The sequence below is a fragment of the Quercus robur genome, chromosome 8, assembly GCF_932294415.1.
Source record: "Quercus robur chromosome 8, dhQueRobu3.1, whole genome shotgun sequence".
NCBI classification, from domain to species: domain Eukaryota; kingdom Viridiplantae; phylum Streptophyta; class Magnoliopsida; order Fagales; family Fagaceae; genus Quercus; species Quercus robur.
In genome coordinates, this window is record NC_065541.1 from 11,986,247 (window position 1) to 12,007,131 (window position 20,885).

Genomic DNA, 20,885 nt, shown 5'->3' on the forward strand with positions numbered 1-20,885 from the left:
CATTAAGAACTTTCACCCATCATAATGCATTGCAGAACTTGGTTATCATTTTACTATAGAAAGTTTATTAACAAAATATTTGACACTTGACTATTAGTTGTTAGTAATAATTTAAAAAGTGATATCAATAATAGATTCAATTTTAAAAACTTGTCAACTTAGCTATCATGAAAAATTAATTGCCAACTTAGCTATAATGAAAAATAAATTGCCAACTTAACTATCATGAAAAATAAATGTTGTGAAATATATATATATATATTTTTCCATAATTTTGCTCAACTCATTTTCAATTCTTCATTGCCTCCTAAACAATTTGCACAACTTGCCACACGATTTATAATATTGCACTGCACAGCCAATCGGCTTTGCTCAAATCAGGCCACTGGGACCCAGCCACACAAATCTCATCCTAACTCTCTCACCTATATTCGAAAACTAACCCTCATGACAGTCAAATCATCTCCCACCACCTGGATATTACCTCAAATTTAAATTAGTGGGACCCTTCTATTCCACACACCTGGCACCCTCCCACTGGCCAATTCCCAACCCTCCCTAATAGACCCGTCACTTTATATACACTTCAATGTGCCACCTCTCCCCACCACCCACAGTGCCACACACACACAACACAAGTACACAACACAGCAACCGACATCGCTCACTCCGTCTTCAGACAACAAAAACATAGACAAAAACACAAAACACAGTTTTAGGCAATAAAATCTGGGGCTTCTGAAACTGTTTCCGGGAAACAGTCCCTAAGCTTAAAAAAAAAACACTTTCCAAAGGTACAGTCTCACACAATTCCTTGCTCTTCTTTGTACTTGTGAAGAAGCACACTTTATCTTCTCTTTTGCTTGTTTCTTTATCTTTGATCAAACCCTATATTTTGCTAAATTTTTGGATTTTTTTCTAAGGTAGTGTTGCTATCTAAAAACAAAAAAACAATTTTTGATTTTTAAATTTTCTCAGCAACCAAGCAGAGTCACCGTTTTTAGAAGAAGTTTAATTCTTGCATGAAATTTGAGTCTTTAAAAAAAAGTTCTTTGTAACTTCTAGTACTTTATTTAATGTATTTTTTAAATTAAAATTTGGGGTTATTTGTGTTGTTACTTGTTACACTTGCATATAATAAATTTATTTTCTTTTTTTAGTGTAATTTATATGTTTGCTTTAATCTCTAATGGCTGTAGTTTATACCTTCTTCTTTTTTTTTTTTTTTTTTTTTTTTGGTTAAAACCCCAATGTTCCTATTTTTCTCAATGATTGTGCATATTTATGTCTGTGCATAATTTGTATTTATTTATTGATTTTGTGGTTTTATTGTGCTAGTACTTCTACTTGAGGCACTATTTTAAAATTATTAGAAATTGGGTTTGCTTGCAAATTAGTCTCCTATGTGAGCTACAGTTTTAGTTTAGCTCAAGTGGTCAAATAGTTGCATTCCTAATAGTCGGCTGCTCAAACTATGATTATGTTGTGCTAGAAGGTTGCCTTATTAGCCTATGTGGGTGACAATAAATTTGGTCATTTGTCCCTTTCTCTATGAAATAGTCACAAAATGGGAGGAATTAAATAATGCACACTACTTAGTAATTTATAATATTTACTGGGTAAAAGAGACGCATCTTGAATGCGTATTTATTCTTATCTTCCATTGAATGAATGTTTTGAAAAATTAGACCTATCAAAGAGAAAAAGAAAGTTATAAAGGAGATTTGTTTTTGTGTTTTTTAGGCCAATGAATACCCATTTGTGTATGTGCTGCTGGTGCTATGATTTCTAATTCTACTTAATATGCGTTTTTGAATGTGCTATATTTGAAATGTACTCTATGAGGAACATACTACTTATCATTGATTATATGAGAATCTTCCCAAAATAGAGCACAATATTGGAAAGCTACTTCCTAGATGTCATTGACATGGCGCTTAATGTTAACTATTTCAATTGAGGAGTAGAAATTTCAATTCTCGCATTCATATTTTATGGTGGCCTTGAGGTTTCCAGAAATATGGAAATGCAAAAATTTAGGGCTTCTTTCCTTTTCCAACTTCAACCAATGGTTTCACCAAATGCAGGATTTTGGTTCTGTTGATCTTCTATGATGGCACTCGATTTTCCCCTTTGGGATTAAAAACAATAAATACTTGAACCTGGGGGTAATTGCTGCTAGAGTGATTATTCTTCTTCCACATTCCTTGCATTGCCGGTATTGAACATTCAGTATTCTACTATGAAACTAGTTGCTACACGACTGGGACCTGATCCATCAATCTGTCCAGATGCTGCATTCTGGTTATAGTGCTTTATCCCCATTTGCTATTTTATAACTTGCAAACTTTGATGTTTTACATTGGTCTGTCATCATTGCCAGATTTGACATTGAATGTTTGAATGTGATGCGGTGGTAGATATAGGAGGGTCAGGAGTTTCCTTAAGTGGGACTAATGTGTTGATATTCTATTTGGTAAAAACAATTAAAGTTAGTCGATGTTCACAGTGAACCTCTAGAAATTTATTATTGAAAATTGATGAAATGTTCTTACCATGGTTGGAGGACAAAATTCAAACTTGTGGTCCAGTCTTGTCTTAGTTCAGCATATATGGTTAACCTTACTTTATAATTTTCCTGATGAGCTTGGAGAGATGTCCTGCCTCACAGAAAAATTCTTTAGGCCATTGGCACTTACGAAATATGAATGATCTTACTTTCTGGTTGATCAGTCACAATATTGACACTAGACTTGAGTTTATGGAAGCAGGGTAAACAACAATAGCTACTTTGTTGTTTGGTTCACACACAAACACATTAGTACCCAGATTCTTTGAACAGAAGCAATTGATCAAATTCAAGCACATTCTTAATCTGTAAGTTTATAATCTATGAAGTGTGGAGCACTTAGAATTAAGAAATTGTTAGGTTGCCCAAAGAGTTTTACTGCAAAAAATCCATGACACCACATTATAACCAATGTTACAAATTGCCTGCAGGGAGGGGAAACTACAAAAAGATCTTGTGGAAGAAGAAAATAAAATTTTGCAAGTAGAAATACTGAAGATGAACCAAGCCTACCAAGGGAGTAACCCTGATGGTTCAGCAGATGTCCCCGTGAAGCGCAAACGTGGTCGCCCGCGGAAGTATCCAAAGCTCGATCCTGAAGAGAAAGCTCATGCCCCAAGGGATCCAAGTCTAAACCGTGCGGAGAATAATCGTGCCCCTCCTGGATTTGAAGGGACAAATGGAAATCAGTCCCGACAAGTTGATCCAGTTGATGATGGAAATGATGTCATGCTGGGCCAGCCAGTTTCTGGTGTCATCGAGGCAGCATTTGACGCAGGATATTTGCTGAGTGTTAGGGTTGGCAACTCTAGTACCACTTTGAGGGGTGTTGTCTTTAAGCCTGGGCATTATGTGCCTGTTTCAGCTGAGAATGATGTGGCCCCAGACATTAATATGATCAGGCGAAATGAGATTCCCCTCCCATCAGAAATTTACACTCAGGTCCATGCCAATAACCCTCGGTCCAGAGAGAGGGAGCAGAATTCCAATTCTCATAGAAATGGAACTCATTCATTCAATGAATTACCAATCATCAACCAGGTGCCTAGAGTTGTACCCCAGTCTGCTAATGTAGTGGCCAAAGTCAAACAGGTGCCTTTAGTTGCAGCCCAAACTACTCACCCTGTAATCCCAAGGGGTCACGTAGTGCCTGTTGTACTCCAACCTGCTACTTTATCAAATGGGATAGCACTTGCCAACATACCATCTCCAGTTGCTACCCAAGCTGCTCATTCAACAGTCTCAAAGAGCAAACAGGTTGTGAGAGCTCATACATCAGATGGTTCAACACTCAATAACCAGTTGCCAGCCGTTGGGAACCAAGCACCTTCTTCTCAACCTAGCAAACAGTTCACACCAAAAAACTTGCAAAGTGAAAATGTTCCTTCTAATCAACCACCAGCGGAGTCCCTGACAGTCAAAGGTTCTGACCACAGCCAGGTAGATGAAGTTAATGACATGGATCAGCCCCTCTTCATCGAGCCCCTGCAATCTGTACAGCCTGATCTTCATAACCATCCTAAGCCCGCAAAGAAACCTTCTGAGAATCATGTAACTGGCAAAATGACTGAACTGTTGCAGGTAAGAATGGAGCTTCTACTGGATTGTATTTATTCTTAAGTAGTTCTCTTTTTACGTAAATATTTAAGACATATATACTGATGCCCAGCACTTTAACAAGGCTTTGCAGGAAAACGCAATGGAGAAGAACCGGGTGCCTCAGGCTGAAGAGCCAGTAGCCGATTCTGGACTGAAATCAGACGAGCAGAGTAGCCCAGAAAATGGTAATCCAAACAAAAAATCGAGATCATCAAGTGTCTGATTTGGTAGAATCCACCTTGACATGGTATCTTATCCCTGCAATTTTCGTAATACCTCACATGAAGTGCCAGAATGACTGACTGGAATCAAGTCAATTAAATGACCATGTAGAAGGTTGTGATCTTAGCATAGGGCTGTGGATGATCCATATATGGTTAAACCTTCAGGATCCAACCTTGTTACTTTATGCCTTTTCAGGTTATTGTTCTAAAGTCCTTTTAGCATAGTGTTTGTACTTTAGTCACAGTAGAGTAGTTTGTTGTTGAATACCTGTACTGCTTATATTCACAAATTACTTCCATTGATGTTGTACTGCTATCAGGCTATGTTCATAATCAAAGTTCCCAGGCATTTGGAATATTTCTTAGAAGAGTACTGATATAGCCATCAAAGGGAGCACATATTGAGGATTAAATAAAAAAGAGCATTGACATTATGTCATAGTTCAAATCAGATGAAGGAAAATTTCCAAAAATCAATATTGAATGCTCTTGCAGTATTGTGATTCAGTACATTTGGCTATAGCCAAGATAACTCTAAATGCACTTTGAAAATGGGATTGCTTGAAATTTGTACCAAAAAAATAAAAATAAGTAAAGAGGTCAAGATAAAAAAAAAAAAAAAAAAAAAAAAAAAAAAAAAAATGTACTTTGAAAAAGTGCTACGGGCACGGAGTTGTATACTTGTCATTAGCACCCTGGCACAGAACTCATTGGGGTTTAGCAGTGATAGTTCAGATTGTCTTTAACATTCATCTTGGCAATGGCCAAAAGTAGTGTATTTCTATCTGCTTTTATGGCCTGTTTGGATTGAGGAGAAATGGAGAGTAGTAGAGTAAAGTTGACATAATAGAATGAAGTTCCATGATATCATAACATATTGAAGTATATGTTGAGATTCATATTAAAGCCATTTATTTCATGATGTTATTTGAAACTTCAAACGAGTAGCCAATCTAGTGCAAACTTTTAGCTCAAGGTACAAATCACTAGTTGTTTGACTGATGGGAACATATTACCTATTCAAGAATGTTTGGAACACATTTCCCCTCTATTCTCCCACAATCCAAACACTCTCGCTCCTCTCCTTTCATCCTAACAAAGGATAAAGGTCTGAATCTCAAGATACTGAGGGCCGCTGTGCATGAGAGTATCAATCATATATGATTTCATTATTATAAGTTTAACTCCAAGACAATTAAAGCAAATGGAATTTTCCTTCTTATTTTCAAACTCTAATATTATTAGAGATATGAAAAATGTGGAAACTCCAGTGATCATGACAGCCATAACACCATCAGCAATCACATCTGTTCAATGAGATCCCAACAGTGCCAAATTTAAACCAATAACCACACTAGACTCTCTGGCTCCTTTGCCAGGCTGAAAGCCTTGCGCTTGCAGAGCATGTTGCATGTGTTTCCTTCATAATGTACCAAAGAAAATGCTGAGAGCCTCAGCCAGGCTGAGAGAACATGCTAAAATTTGTGAGCATCATCAAGATATGATTATGGTTTTTTACTCCTATTAGATGAATTAAGTTGACAACATTTACTCTGATATTATCCATGTGCAACATAAAATCATCAAACGGTCTCCGATCTGCAAGAGCTAGTCTAGGTAGTTAGATTCTGTCAAATGGGTAGAGCTTTGGATATAGTTCTTTAGGTACAGTATATAAGGTTACTAATTAAATTCAAACACTTATCTACATTGACCAATACAACACAAACAATATCATCTTTTCCAATAGGAACTCAATGCAATCCAGCCTAGTTTGAATTTAATTGAAAACCTAATGTACTACATGTAAAGTAAGTTTTGTCACTACGTTTTTATCCCCGTCAAATTGACCATTGCTTCGTATTGTTCAACACTCATCAGTATAAAACCAGAAATCAAGAAACCATGCATTTGTCAATAGATCACGTGGGGTTGAGGCAATACTGCAGCAATCAATGGAGCGTGAGTCGACAGTAAGCACTGAGCACAGAACAGATGTAGTAGAACAGGTTTTATCTACTACACTTCTCACAACACAGCCTAATTATGACTCAAGGCTCAAGGCTCAAGCGTAAAACCACTTCCTTCTGAGCGGAAAATATGGAAAAGTAAAGGCAAACATGCATACTGCCATTGATACAAATAATTGATTAACACAGCTTTCTTTTTGGAGTACAGAGCAGAATCAAATTGATAATAATTTTGTTAATCAAAAGAATCTTGAAACATCAGGAATACTTTTGTATACATAATTCATAGGCAATAAAGCCTCATCAATAAAACAGGTCTCACAGAATGAACACCTTTGATAAAAGTATTTATTCTCTTTTACATGTATAATCAATAACATTTTTTGGTTGTAACTGGATAATACAAAAGTGGAATTCTTCTCAAACCAAGAATTTGGGACAAAATTTTGGTAAAATGCTATAACAAAATGAAAGAAAAAATGGAAAAATTTTGTTGAGGTGATTAATTAAAAATGTAAACAATATTCATGAAAGCTTAGCAGAATAGAGACTATTAGATCCTGGGACTGGAATTGGGCGATTAGCAGGGAAGGGGGGTTGAAAAGTTGGAATGTGGCTTGGCACTGCAAAAGGTTGATGTCCAGTAGCTATGAAAGGTGGAGGCACACAGAGTGGCAATGCTTGGCTTGCTGGACTTCCTGCATTAACAAAAAAAAACACAAAAGCCTCAGTAAAAAAATGACGCTGAATTTCAGCACAATGTTGTTTGACTTGGAACATGAAACAAATTTACAATCCTTAACCCATATGTCTTTGGACTAAGAAATAGAAAATTTTGACTATCATGTAAGCAATTTCACTTGCTTTTACAATCAGTTTCTATATACAAACTGAAAGTGGGGCTATTAAACGGACGGGTTTGGATGATATACGTATCATATATAAAAAGAGGTTTGCACAAAATTCATAATTTTCTTTTCCTGGTTAATATGGGTTACTTGACCAACTTCAAGAAATTGGAACTAAATCTTATTTCATTTGAGTTTAAATGATATGATACACTAGTTATTAGAACTGTCTTAATGTCATTATGACATACTCTATTTACATCCTTCAATTAAAACACAGGACACGAGAAATCTTGTATGAGCTGGGTGTATAAGATACTTTTCTGGACTTTCAATAACCACATTAAAACTGCTAACCTGATTACTACAAATTCTCAACATAAACGTAATTGTTTTACATCCAGACTGAGGCCTCCAGGTCATTTATACCCAAAAGTCTGATGTAAAGTCAACCAAAAGTAGTGCTCACTCCACCACACCCCCCCCCCCCTCTCCTCTCACCTTCTCTATCTTTTCATTTCATAAACTTTGATTGGTTCCATTTACCATTTTATATCAACAATGTGATTGCAATTTCTTTCCACAGTGACTAAGCTATCAGCTTTTTATGCACTTTATAACATTATCAGAACTATATCACATTTCATTTGCAAATGCAACCATATACAAGTTCAAAATTTTGAATAACAATAATTAATTACAATGATGATGAAACCCACAAAAATACCATAAAAAGATAAAGATATTCAGCATGGATATAATAGCCTTCTATTTACCTTGGTGCTTAGGAAATTGGACCTGATGCGGAGTCAACAGAGGACGTGAAGATACTGGTGAGATAGCTGCTGCACCCTGAACCAAATCCTTCAAATATGAAACCATAGGTGATCAAGCAATCAGTGTCAATCATGGTAAGAAATTTATATATATATATATGGAATCCTGATTGAAAGACAACCAAGCATTAAAACGAAAAGATTGCAACAGAAAAGCGACAAATGAGTAATAAGAGGAGAAAAGACAGTAACTTAAAGATGAGAAATTAAGAAAAAAATTAACTCTTCCAAAGACCACGACTAATTTTGTCCAATTAAAGAACAACAGTGTTAATCATTAACAATGCCATCAAGGTACATTGCAGGCACTATATCTTACATGAGGAACTGGATGGACATAGACAAGCTGACCGAATCGTCCAAGCACAACCTGGAGAGAGAGAGAGAGATTAGCAACTTATAAATGTCCAAGTAATCATCAAAAGAGTTAAGATGTCTCCTATACAATTACACCAAGATGCTATCTAAAAATCACTGCAAGGATAATACAAGAAATCTTTCTACTACTTACAGCTTGAGAATTTGGATGCATATATGCAGGTCCGGCCTGAACAGGATTATACTGACCAGTATGTCGAAGTGGTTGTGTCCTGTTTCCCAAATGTCCAACAATCTATAGCCAGAAGAGAAAAGTCTCAGAGAGATGCAGTAAAAGAGAAAGAAGCCAGCCTTCAATAATGCAACACTTCACTATAAACAACAGTAGCTTATTACTGTCTTCCTCTATGCTACAGGTCATATTTAGATGCAGTAAAAGAGAAAGAAGCCAGCCTTCAATAATGAAACACTTCACTATAAACAACAGTAGCTTATTACTGTCTTCCTCTATGCTACAGGTCGTATAGTGTATTTGTAAATAGGATTTCAACTTGTGCTAAACATGTGACATACTTGTACAGCTGTCAAAGTCTAATTAGTTGTTAGCTGTTAAGTTAGTTTCTTTCACTAACTAATTATGTTGCCCTGTTATTAGGATATGAAACAGAGTGGTAATTGATCTTGCTAATTAATGAGAATTACTTGATTTCATTATCAACTTTGATAGTAAGTAAAAGCCAAAACCTAAAATACATATTCTCTCTGCCCATCACATGGCAACTAGATATCATAATCCACAAGATGTATGTATTTATAATGTTATGGTCTAACTCAATCAAAAGTATTGCCAATTGGTAAACTTAAACAGTCATGACAAAGAACGAAGGTCCCAAACTGGTGAGCAGAAACTAGTTTGGCTGTAAACCCAATGCTTACATACAACAGTGTCACAACACTCTTCAGTAACCAAAAACATCCCAAATTATAAATAGAATGATCCTCTGATTATAAACAGAACAGTCATTCCGATAACTTTTAAGCATTAGAAATGATTACATTCAAACCAAGTAATTAGTTTGCTGGTTGTAAGATTAAGAGAGAAAAGTGATGGGCATGGCATAAAAAGCCTAGAAGCAGAGCCTGCATATATAGCATGAATTTACAACTTAATAACATGTAAGATTAAACACTCAACACCTAATAATACATACATGTTGGGAAAACTGTGAACTGCTGACACCATTTCCAGCTGTCAAATTACTATAGGGAACATACTTAACCGGCACAGATGAACGAGCTGCATAAGGGTTAAATTCAATTTCTTGTTGAGCAGCAGCAGCAGCAACAGGCACCACATGAGAGTTGTTCGGTATGTAAGTCATGCTTGCAACAGTTGGCACTGCAGGAGTTGCTGATATAGGATTCACAAGGGATGGAGAAAAGATTTTTGCTCCCGGGTTAAGCTTGAATTCCTAGAAGAAAATAAAGTTTAAAAATATCAACTTTATTTCAAAAACTATGCTTCAAAATGTTTTACTTCCAACAAATTTGTTATGCCACCAAGTTACTTTTACTAATACCAGTAGTTAATATACTCAGTTGTAAATGAAGGCATTGCTGCTAAAATAATAAGAAATCATAGTACTTGGTATTCAATGGTTCTCAAATTGGGCTGGTAATTCCAAGATGCTTTAAAAAATACTACTTGAATGGTGTTTTGATAATGAAGTGACAAGGTTATTGGTGACCTAATTGATGATTCAGAAATTACAGAGTCAAGACAGACATCAGGTAAACTTATGACCAGATTTCTTTTTTTATTGGTAAGAAACACACACACACATACACGATGGCTTTTGAACCCACAAGTTCTCCCTGCACCCCCTCTTCAGGGAGAATGTGCCATTTCAGCTAAAGTTCATTGGCTTCAGACTGGATAACTGGAACTAAAAACTTCAGTTACTTGACAATTCAAGTTACAATGAACATGACTGTTCTAGATATATAAATACCTTAGAACTTTTATTAGACTCTGGATTTTGTGGAGGGACCATTTCGGTTGATGATGTTAATGAACTAAGACCTGACTCTGAGGAGACATCCACCGTTGGATTGGAAGGAGTTGAAAGTCCTGAAGAAACAACATCGAAAGAAGTGTCTGCTGAAGAGGGCCTTTCAGAGCATGGCTTGTCTGGTTTGACAGGTGGAGTAGCAGGATCACCAGATGCTTCATTTGGCAAGAGCTGGGATGTCATCTTTGCACACCTATCCTCAACAGGTTTTACTTGGGTAAGACTGGTATCAGCTGCATTGAAAGTATTACAATATACTCAGGCACAAAGAACTAGAAGAAATAAAAGCATATTAAAACTGGTAAAAGCATAAGGCGATCTAAAAATAATAATCTACAGAGACTGCCACTTGCAAGGGAAACCATCATCAAGATGCATCCCATCATAAAAGATGAACAAATAGCAAGCACCAAGCATCAATGAGTGACTACACTGTGTGGAAATGGGTATTATAGTTAAAAGGCCGATATATAGGAATGAGCTTAAAGGTGCCAATTCCCTAATTCTGGCTAACATAATAGCAGGCCTTCAACCAAAATGTTCACCATAAATACTAGACACCATCTAGCATACTATCATCCACATGAACTGATTACTGACGTTAACTGCTAATATTGAGAAACATCTCCTACTACAATGCACGTGATTTCTACTCAGAGGTGACTCAGATACTTTTAGTCCTAGCAAACGGTACAATGGATAACTCACAGCTTGAAGTAGACTCCCGAACTTCATTGGCCTGCATAAAACAATTGGACTGGTGAATATAACGGAAAACATAGAGGGTAAACATTCCTACTTCCCAAAAATCCATTATCATATACAAAGGAATTGGCTATGCTCATCTTAACATACACTTTCTTCCCTGTCAAAATGAATCCTCTCTTTGTAAATATCCTGTTCCCCTTGTGATTGGCCATCTCCAGCCTGTCTGTCAGAAAATCAATTGAAAGGAATCGGAGAATGAGAAAAGAAATATAACGATGGGAGGAAGTAAGGTATAGCGCCATAACAGTGTTTTTCTGTTTTATAAGTGTATAGTACCATAACAGTGATGGAGAAGCAACTTAATACAATGGCCACTAACGTGTAAACATCCAAAAATTTATGAGAGGCATTTCTTATCCTCCTTGGAGAATTTCTGGATGTATGTAACTTTTGCTAGCATTACAGATTTTCTGGTACACAACCTGTGTACAGAGGATTCTGTTTTGTTTGTTTGATGCAATAAAATTTCTTATTTCACTTATCAAAAAAGAAATATGAGAGGCATTTCTCACTGAAGGAGTTATGGTTAGATCAGACTGCAAGTAGAAGATTATCAAACATATGTGCACTCCTTGTGCCAGTTCCAAGGGACAGCAACAAGAACCCAATTTTTGGGGTGGCGACAGAGATATCACTCTCAACTATTTTAAATAAACTTAAAAAGAAGATGAATAGGAATACCTCCCCTCAGATGCTCCAGAATTTTCTTCAACCTGCATTAATAAGGAAAAAAGTGAGAAAGGAAGAGAAAGAAAAACTGACAGATGCATCACAAATTTTTAATTGCGAGATTAATCTTACAAAGTTACAAAATACACACAGGGACCCATGTGTTATGGGCCGTGTTCCATACCCTACCAAAGGCATTCTATCACCTAATAGCTCTGAAATTTTTTAAACCATAAATCAGTTCAGTATGTCATTCTAGCCATCTGACTTGATCTCTCCTTAGGACGCAAAATGCATAACAGTTTTTTTTTTTTTTTTTTTTTTGGTTACAGTTTTTAAAACAAAGAGTATTCCTCTCAAGATTAGAAGATAACCCCATAATCATATTGTATATCATGAAATGTGAGTGTGTGTGTGTGTGTGTGTGTGTGTGTTGTTAAACTTATCTGAAATTTAGCTTTGTTTGCACATTGATAGATACAAGCAAAAACTTTAGAGACACATAAATGTATGGGTGTCTACATATATAGAATACACACATGCACACACAGAGAGAATACCTTGGTTGAACTTATCCCATCTCTTTTCCCATTTTTAACTTCCAAGGCATCCCCTGTCAGATTCATTGGTGATTTTCTCTCTTCATGCTTCCTCCCAGATATTTTGGGCATAAAACCATGAGAAAAGCCATTCTCTGCTTGGACTGAACCCCTGTTTATCATGTGATCATTAGTACATAATTTAACTCATACTACAAACTGAAGAAACACAGTCTTCAAATAGAAAAATCAGTGACTAGTTATCTATATTAAAATAACAAATTTTTATTCTTCTTTTTATATAGGTAAATTAAAATGAGAAATTTTAGAAGAACTGATGATAAAGAATAATTATGCAAATTTTCATGCCTTCAATTATAAGAAAAATATAAGTGATTAGCATCCATGACAGGACATATTCCTCTCTTTACAATTACAAACATTACCCAGTCAAGCTATGCAAGTGAATTAAAAACTAGCTATTAATTCTTCACTTATGAAAACACTGAAAAATAAGCCCAAGGTTAAATCACGACAACATTACTAATGTACAATTAAAGAAGCAATTATTGATATCTGTATAACCTCTTTGACTTTGCCCTAGCAACCAAGAATATTTGCAAAACTCTTTTTTTTTTTTTGAATAATTCATAGTTGGGGGTGCGGGGATTTGAATCCTAAATGTCTTTGTTAGAAACACCAGGAGGTGTCAACTAGTTGAGCTACAAGCTCTTGGCTACTATTTGCAAAACTCTACAGACCAAATGTACAGAACACAAAATCCTGCTTATTTTGAGATTTGAACCTTTGGTCCCAATGGAAAGAATGACCAGCGTACAAAGTGTAAAAATGCCGGGGTGATTAGCATCCATGACAGGACATATTCCTCTCTTTACAATTACAAACATTACCTAGTCAAGCTATGCAAGTGAAATAAAAACTAGCTATTAATTCTTCACTTATGAAAACACTGAAAAATAAGCCCAAGGTTAAATCACGACAACATTACTAATGTACAATTAAAGAAGCAATTATTGATATCTGTATAACCTCTTTGACTTTGCCCAAGCAACCAAGAATATTTGCAAAAATCTTTTTTTTTTTTTTTTTTTTAATAATTCATAGTTGGGGGTGCGGGGATTTGAACCTGGATGTCTTTGTTAGAAACACCAGGATGTGTCAACTAGTTGAGCTACAAGCTCTTGGCCACTAGTTGCAAAACTCAACAGACCAAATGTACAGAACACAAAATCCTGCTTATTTTGAGATTTGAACCTTTGGTCCCAATGGAAAGAATGACCAGCGTACAAAGTGTAAGAATGATGGGGTAACTCCACCACCCCCGCCCCCCCCCCCCCCCCCCCCCAAAAAGAATAAAATAAAATAAATAAAGGGGTAAAGGAACACTGTATGTACAATGAATTTGACATTAAAATAAAAACATAAGGAGAATGCTAAAGTGAGAAAGGAGAGTTTCAAACCTATCCCACAGTCAACCAAGAATTACAATGAGAAAAATAAATAATATTTTGCACATCTTTTCCCTGGAAACAAAGAAGAGAAATGTCATAATATTTTGGCTTGTTGGCAAGGAAAGTTTGGGCAACATTGGAATGGTGCTATTTGGATGGTTGTCCCTTAGCATTTGATGTGGTGCATTTGGTGGGAGAGAAATAACCGGCACTTTGAGAATTCAAGAAAAACAGTTCCAGATCTTAAACTTTTCTTCTTTAAGACTCTTTTGGACTGGGTTGCAATGTTAGGTTTTTGTTCTTTTTTTTCTTTTTCTTTTTTTTTTTTTTTTTTTTTTTTAGTCCATGGTTTAATGGACTCTTTTTTTTTTGATAGGTAACGTAAAATTTTATTAAACATAAGAAAACAGCCAACCTGAGTACATTAGGAATGTACTATGGGGGCACAAATCAAGAACCAAAATTACAACGATCAAGTAAAACAGTAAGGGTCCGTTTGGTTGGGAGGATGAAAAAGTGAGAAAATAGAAAATAGAAAGAGGATGGAAAAGTGGGAAGATAGAAAAGTTTTTAGTTTTCCTCATCTGTGTTTGGTTGAGAGGGTGGAAAAGTGGAGGGATGGAAAACTTTTTGGTTTTGGTTGAAAATAAAGTTTGTATAAATTTACCATCATGTCCCTCTTAAATAAAACAAAATGTAATTTATTATACTTTTTTTTAAAATTGTGTATAGATGAAAGTGGACATTTCAAAAAATAGCATAAGAAATAATCCAAAAGTGTTTTCTTAAAAAAATAATAAAATTAAAAATTAAAAAAAAAAGAAGGAAAAGAAGAAGAGCCCACCACGTCCTGACAAAACCAAAGAAAGAAAAAAGAAAAAAGAATAAAAGGCAAAAACAAAAAGCCAGCGTTACCAGAGAAAGGAAAAGTCAAAAGAAAAAAAAAAAAAAAAAAAAGCCAGAAACGTTAAAAGAGGTAGGGGCAGCTTTGTCCAAACATTTTTCCCACTTTTCACTCCAATTTTCTCTCCAATTTGGAGAGATTGTATTTTGAAGGGGGAGGAGAGAAAACTTGTGGGCCCCACCACTTTTCTCTCCCTCTCAACCAAACACCCTTCCCAATCATTTTCTCTCCTATTTTCCACTTTTTTTTCCATCCTCCCTAAAATCCACCCAACCAAACATACCCTAAGGGAAGAACAAGAAAGATGACAAAAAACCACACTCCAATCACGAAGAGTGTGCAAAAAAAAAAAAAAAGACTTATTCTCTAGCATAGAATGTTCACATCCCTCAAAACTTCTAGCATTCCTTTCACGCCAAATACACCATATCAAGCAATGAGGCACAAGTCTCCAAAAATCTATGTTGCAATGTTGTCCAAACTTACCCTGCCAAGACTCAAACAACTCAATAACCTTGTGAGGTATAACCCAGTGGATTCCAAACATATAGAACACCAATGACCACAACTCACAAGCTATGGGGCAATGAAGCAAAAGATGATCCAGTGACTCCCCACAACTCTTACACATATAGCACCAATCAAGAACTAGCACACGTCTTTTGTGAAGGTTATCTGTTGTTAAAATCTTACCTAAGGAAGCAAACCATGAAAAGAAAGCTACCCTTGGAGAAACCTTCAATTGCCATATCATTCTCCAAGGGTAGGATAATAAAGTAGGAGGGTAGAAAGAAAGATAGAATCTTCTAACCTCAAAACCTCTACTCCTTGCTGACTTCCAACAAACCTCATTAGGACCCAACCGCCGTACAATCGAAGAGTAGACCATATCCATAAACAAATCAAAAGATTCCTATTCCCAATCTTGTGGTGGATGACGGCATTTAGATCCCAATGAATCCTCCCACCAAACCAACACATAACCTCCGCTATTGAAGAATCCTTAGTCCCTAATGTAATGGACTCTTGTACTTTATGCTTTCCAATGGTTTAATGGACTTTTGTACTTTATGCACTTGATTGTACTTTGTCCCTGATGTATACTTCCTGTATACTTAGGTGACATCTCTTTTTTAAAATTTTAATATATTTGTCATTACTTATAAAAAAAATTCATGCAAAGTTCCTTCTCCATCTCACTGCCTGATTGCTAACAAGCAATCCTCTGAGAATGAGCTATCAGCTCTAAGAGCACCATCAATAGAAACAGGCAATACACTTGCAAGAGCCTTGTAGGATAAAAGGCACCTCCTAGTGTTTCCAATGGAGTCCAAACCTTGGACTTTTTTCTTCTCCTTCTTCTTCTTCTTCTTCTTCTTCTTCTTTTTTTCTTTAAATTTGATAGTTGGGGGAGGGGGGATTTGAACCCTGAATGCCTTTGTTGGAAACACCAGGAGGTATCAATTGAGCTTCAAGGCACTCGGCATCCACAACTTGGAAAGTAAAAAAATGTCTAGCAGCTAAAGTCTTAGACATACTGGCTTTAAAATGTTGACTACCAAATTCCATAATTGAAATCTAGCTCTCAACTTAATCATAAATTCAGCAGCATATATCTTCTTGGTGAATTCAATTTAGTCTTTCAGATTACCTTTAGGTGCAAAAAATGTAAGGTTACTAATTGCATGCTGAAAAACAACTAAAGTACTTTTAATAACCTAACATAAAAGGAAGTGATAAAACTTGCTGTTGCTCCTTTTTGTGTGACCTTGTAAGTTAACGTCCAATGCAATTATCCCTAATCAATATTTCTGTCCAATGATTCCAAAGTGAGAATACCTTGTTTGATTGATTTTCCTTTTATGGATGACAGACTTTGTAGATTTCTTTGCTTCACTCACTAGATGCTCAGAAGGTGCAATCCCCAATACAGCTTCTGTATCATCACCGACCATATTTCCAGCAACACCATCAGCTGGAAGACGAATTCCCTATATAATAAACCACATTTGAATCACACCAATTGTTCTACATGGCATCAAATAATTTAGGAGTGAAACAAAACAGTAGAAACTTAAATAGTGACATACCTTTGCAATAACTTGAACCAGATCACTTGAGAGGATTACTAGTGTATCTATCACCACACCGTTTGCCACATTCGAATAACTTTTGCCCTTCTTAGTCACCCTTGCATTCTTCAAGACTATACCTAAACAAAGCCAAAGAGCAATTCAGTAATTATATTAAATTGCCAACTAATTATTCTAACAGACACTTTATGCTCTTTTGGTTGTGTTTGTAGATTATGCTTCACAAAACATAAACCAAATCCTATTCTCTTTACTGTTGTAGATTTTGGATCCAGCAAATAAACAAGTCACCTAGCCACATATTTCTCACTTGCAACAGGCTCAATTGAGTAAAAGAAATCATCTTTCTAAAATCTGAAGTAATAATAGCATCTCTTTTTCTGTTTTTAACACATATTCCAAAATATGAGGAAATGTTATTTGGGATGAATTCTAAAAGAGGGAAAATAGTTTCCCTTTGGAAACAGGAAGTGGAAACAAATATAATCAATTCCTCAAGTTCTTTTCCACTCTAAGAAAAAAAAGTGAACTAATATATAATCAGCAATCCCAGATCAAATTCAATCCAAGCTAGGCCCACCACAACTCATAAAAATCAAAACCCAGATGCAATTTTCTCCAATAAAATAAAACCTAGATGCAATTTCAGCAGAAGAATCAAAACCCAGAAAAGGATTCGAGACAATGGAAAGGAAAGCAGAGTTTAAACGACATACCGTATTCCTCTTCGACACAGGCAGTGTGGAAAATTCCAGTATAGACAGAACCGTCCTGGACATGCACGTCAACTGGGAGGCCAATGATACAAAGGGTGGCAAAGATCAAAGCTTCACTCAACGAAGAAGATGAAGACGAGGTGTCGTCGTTGATGTACTCTCTGTTTCTGCGACCCATTTTTGTTCTCTGTTTCTTTTGCTGATTCAACTTTCTCTGTTTTTTTTTCTGTGTGACTTTGAAAGGAGATCTGAAGCAATGGTGGGCTTCTTTGTAGGGCTTGATACGAGAATGAAGAGTGAAAAGCAAAACTAAATTAGTGTGCCTGTCTCGCTGCCTGTTTTCTAAGTCGTGATCCCTGTATTTTTTTTAAATCAAAATTTGATTTTTTATATATATTTTTAAGATTTGATAGGGATATACACGGGCCTTTAAAGCACGTGTTCAAAATTATTTCAATCACAAAAAAATCATGTATTGTAATAAGTAAATTATTTCATCCAAAACACAGAACACTCAGGAAAGGATCCTATTTTATAGGCAATATTTTAGTGAGAGTTAAAAATATTTCTACTTATTAAAAAAAAAGTGTACATATCTGTTTAGTTTTTTTTATTTATTGAGTTTTGTTTTTGGATAAACATGGGTTTTTTTTTTTAAGGAAAAAACCAGCAACAACGTGGGTTAGTGGAAGAGCATTCCAATTTTGTAGAGATGATATGTGGCTAGGGTTTCTGAGATTTTAAGGAGTCTTTTCCATAAGGGGAAGATACGAACAAGTGTAGATCACGTAAAGGACTATGGGACCCACCACTTTTGTTCGTCGGCTTGGCCAATCGTCCGTTAATATGCAGAACAGATGGGGACCTGTCCAACCGTCGGCTTCCAATCGTCATCCGTCTCCATCTGTGGCTACAACAAGTTTGAGGGGTCGCGACAATGGAGAAGAAGACAGCCTAGATGGAGACAATTCCAAACGAAGAGGATGGTCTTGATGAAGAAATGTCAATCCAGACGGAGAGCATTATCTTGACAGACAAACACCCTATTCATACGAAAATGCCCTCATCAGGACCCTTTAGTTTGATAGTGTTCTTTTAAAAAAAAATGATAATTAGGTGTGAGAATTGAGTCTTGGATGTCTTCTTTGGAAATACATAGAAATACAAGACTTTTGGTATAATTCAATAGTTAATTTTTTTTTTCCTAGATACAATAGAATTTTAATCTATAACGTCTATTTTGTGATAATTGCTCTTATAATCAAGTTAAGACACCAATTTCTATCTTGGATCTCAAAAAAAAAAAAAAAAATTAAGACACCAATCAATTCTTTGAGTAAACGGGATTCAAAATTATATATTTTGTCTCATATTTAAGCAAATAAGCTACCATACACATGGTCAATACCTATAACATACCATTTGGATTTGTAACATATTGTTTCTTATTATTGACACCATTTAAAAAAAAAAAAAAAGTTTCCCTTACTTTGTAAATATTCTTTTTAATCAATAAAATGAACCCTTTTGATAGCGTATTTTTTTAATATATATATATGTATAATCAAAGTTAAGACACTAATAAATTTTGGCATAGATAGGGTTTGAAACTCAAATCTCTTATTCAATCTACCAGTTAGGGTGCTTTTAGATACCACTTATTTTGCTGAAAACTGAAGACAATAAAAAAAAATTTTGATTATTGTTCATTAATGAAATCACTGTGCATTTGCCTAATTACACTGTTCATGGGACATGAACAGTGCAAGAGGTACTAGATTTAAAAAAAAAAAAAAAAAAAAAAAGGCAAACGCAGGAAAATAATTTCTATCCAAACGCCTTCTTAAACCCACGATAGTTAAAAGTTAAAACTTACAACTATAGAAAATGAGATATTCAAACCCTAATTCTCCTTGTAAAAAAGAGCATGTAATGCAGTAGAGGTTCAAAACTCTTTTGTGATAATTTCAAACTAATACCTTATTGCCTCTTGAGTCTTAACATCTCTCTTCAAATAGGAATAGCAAAAATTTGGGTTTGGTACCCAAAAAAAAAAAATTCGAAACACTTTAACCAAAGCCTTATCCAACACTTATATTTTTGTCGTATCCAAAAAAAAAACCTCTTATATTTTTGAGAATTTCATCACAAACTCATCTTATTTATATTTTATAAAGTCAAACTCATCCCAATTCCATCTATTTATAAAAACAATAAATATAAGATCAATTTAACTTAAGTTAGATGTGAGTTCCAGTTAACTCAATTGTTATAGTCTCTAATGGTTAAATAAGAGATCTGAGGTTCAATTCTCACCTATACAAAAAACCGATTGGTGTCTTAGTTTGATGATGAGGAGTTATCATTAAAAGCGGACTCTGATAAAAAACTTGATACTGGTTGAAATAGCAAGGAACTTGATACTGGTTGAAATAGCATGTTAAACATGTGAAATAGAGAGGGAAATAGACAGAAAGACATCCATCTAAATAAACATAGCCAACACCTCTAAGCTCCTCAAACTCCAAAAACACATCCCGAACTCCATCAGTGTCTTACTAAATTACCTCTGTTATAATTGTTGCTAAGCTCCTCAAACTCCAAAAACACATCCCGAACTCCATCAATATCTTACTAAATTATCTCTGTTATAAATCCTTGCATGAAACTGTGTGTACTCATGGGATTTATCCTTCAGTTCCATCATCTTTACCAACTTAATTAGCTGAATTGGCACAGGCAAAGAGTCCACCCTCCTAAAAACAATTAACATGTTTTTAATCAAGAAACCATCATTGCAAACACATCCCGAACTCCATCAATGTCTTACTAAATTATCTCTGTTATAAATCCTTGCATGAAACTGTGTGTACTCATGGGATTTATCCTTCAGTTCCATCATTTTTACCAACTTATGGTCCGTTTGGATTGAGGGAGAGAGAGGGGGAGTAGAGTAGATTTAGCACAAAATTAGCGTATTTTTAGTTAAATCTACTCTACTCCCCTCCACTCTCCCTCCTTCCTTTCTCCAACCAAACAGGCCATTAATTAGTTGAATTGGCACGCGCAAAGAGTCCACCCTCCTAAAAACGATGACCATGATTTAAATCAAGAAACCATCATTATGGTCTAGTTCAATCCGTTCTTTCTAAATTACCTTTTTTATTTATTTATGAATGATAAAGGGATTTGAAGGAGATCTAAAGTAATGATAAGCTTGTTTTTAAGGCCGTAAGTTTGATTTAAAATTGAAAAGCTTTTATTATTATTATTATTTATTATTTATTT

The 20,885-nt window shown here is 35.4% G+C and overlaps 2 protein-coding genes across 4 annotated transcripts; one reads left to right on the plus strand and one right to left on the minus strand.

Moving 5' to 3' along the window:
- Positions 1–605: 605 nt before the first annotated feature.
- Positions 606–4,750, plus strand: LOC126694615 (protein METABOLIC NETWORK MODULATOR 1). 3 transcript variants are annotated; one of them, XM_050390984.1, is made up of 3 exons: positions 606–794; positions 3,001–4,150; positions 4,260–4,750. In XM_050390984.1, the coding sequence occupies exons 2-3, from the start codon at positions 3,068–3,070 to the stop codon at positions 4,389–4,391; spliced, it is 1,215 nt and encodes a 404-aa protein (XP_050246941.1). In that variant the 5' UTR covers positions 606–794; positions 3,001–3,067; the 3' UTR covers positions 4,392–4,750. The 3 variants fall into 3 exon arrangements, with proteins under 3 accessions (XP_050246941.1, XP_050246939.1, XP_050246940.1); XM_050390982.1 differs by having other exon boundaries at positions 608–794; positions 4,251–4,750; XM_050390983.1 differs by lacking the exon at positions 606–794 and adding an exon at positions 2,766–2,877 and having other exon boundaries at positions 4,251–4,750.
- A 1,857-nt stretch (positions 4,751–6,607) lies between these two features.
- Positions 6,608–17,943, minus strand: LOC126694618 (polyadenylate-binding protein-interacting protein 4). The gene is made up of 13 exons (XM_050390986.1): positions 17,598–17,943; positions 16,879–17,000; positions 16,628–16,779; positions 12,434–12,584; positions 11,886–11,917; positions 11,292–11,367; positions 11,145–11,175; positions 10,377–10,669; positions 9,576–9,836; positions 8,558–8,659; positions 8,366–8,416; positions 7,987–8,074; positions 6,608–7,060 (listed from the first exon to the last, which is right to left on the minus strand). The coding sequence occupies exons 1-13, from the start codon at positions 17,773–17,775 to the stop codon at positions 6,888–6,890; spliced, it is 1,710 nt and encodes a 569-aa protein (XP_050246943.1). The 5' UTR covers positions 17,776–17,943; the 3' UTR covers positions 6,608–6,887.
- Between the last annotated feature and the right edge of the window lie 2,942 nt (positions 17,944–20,885).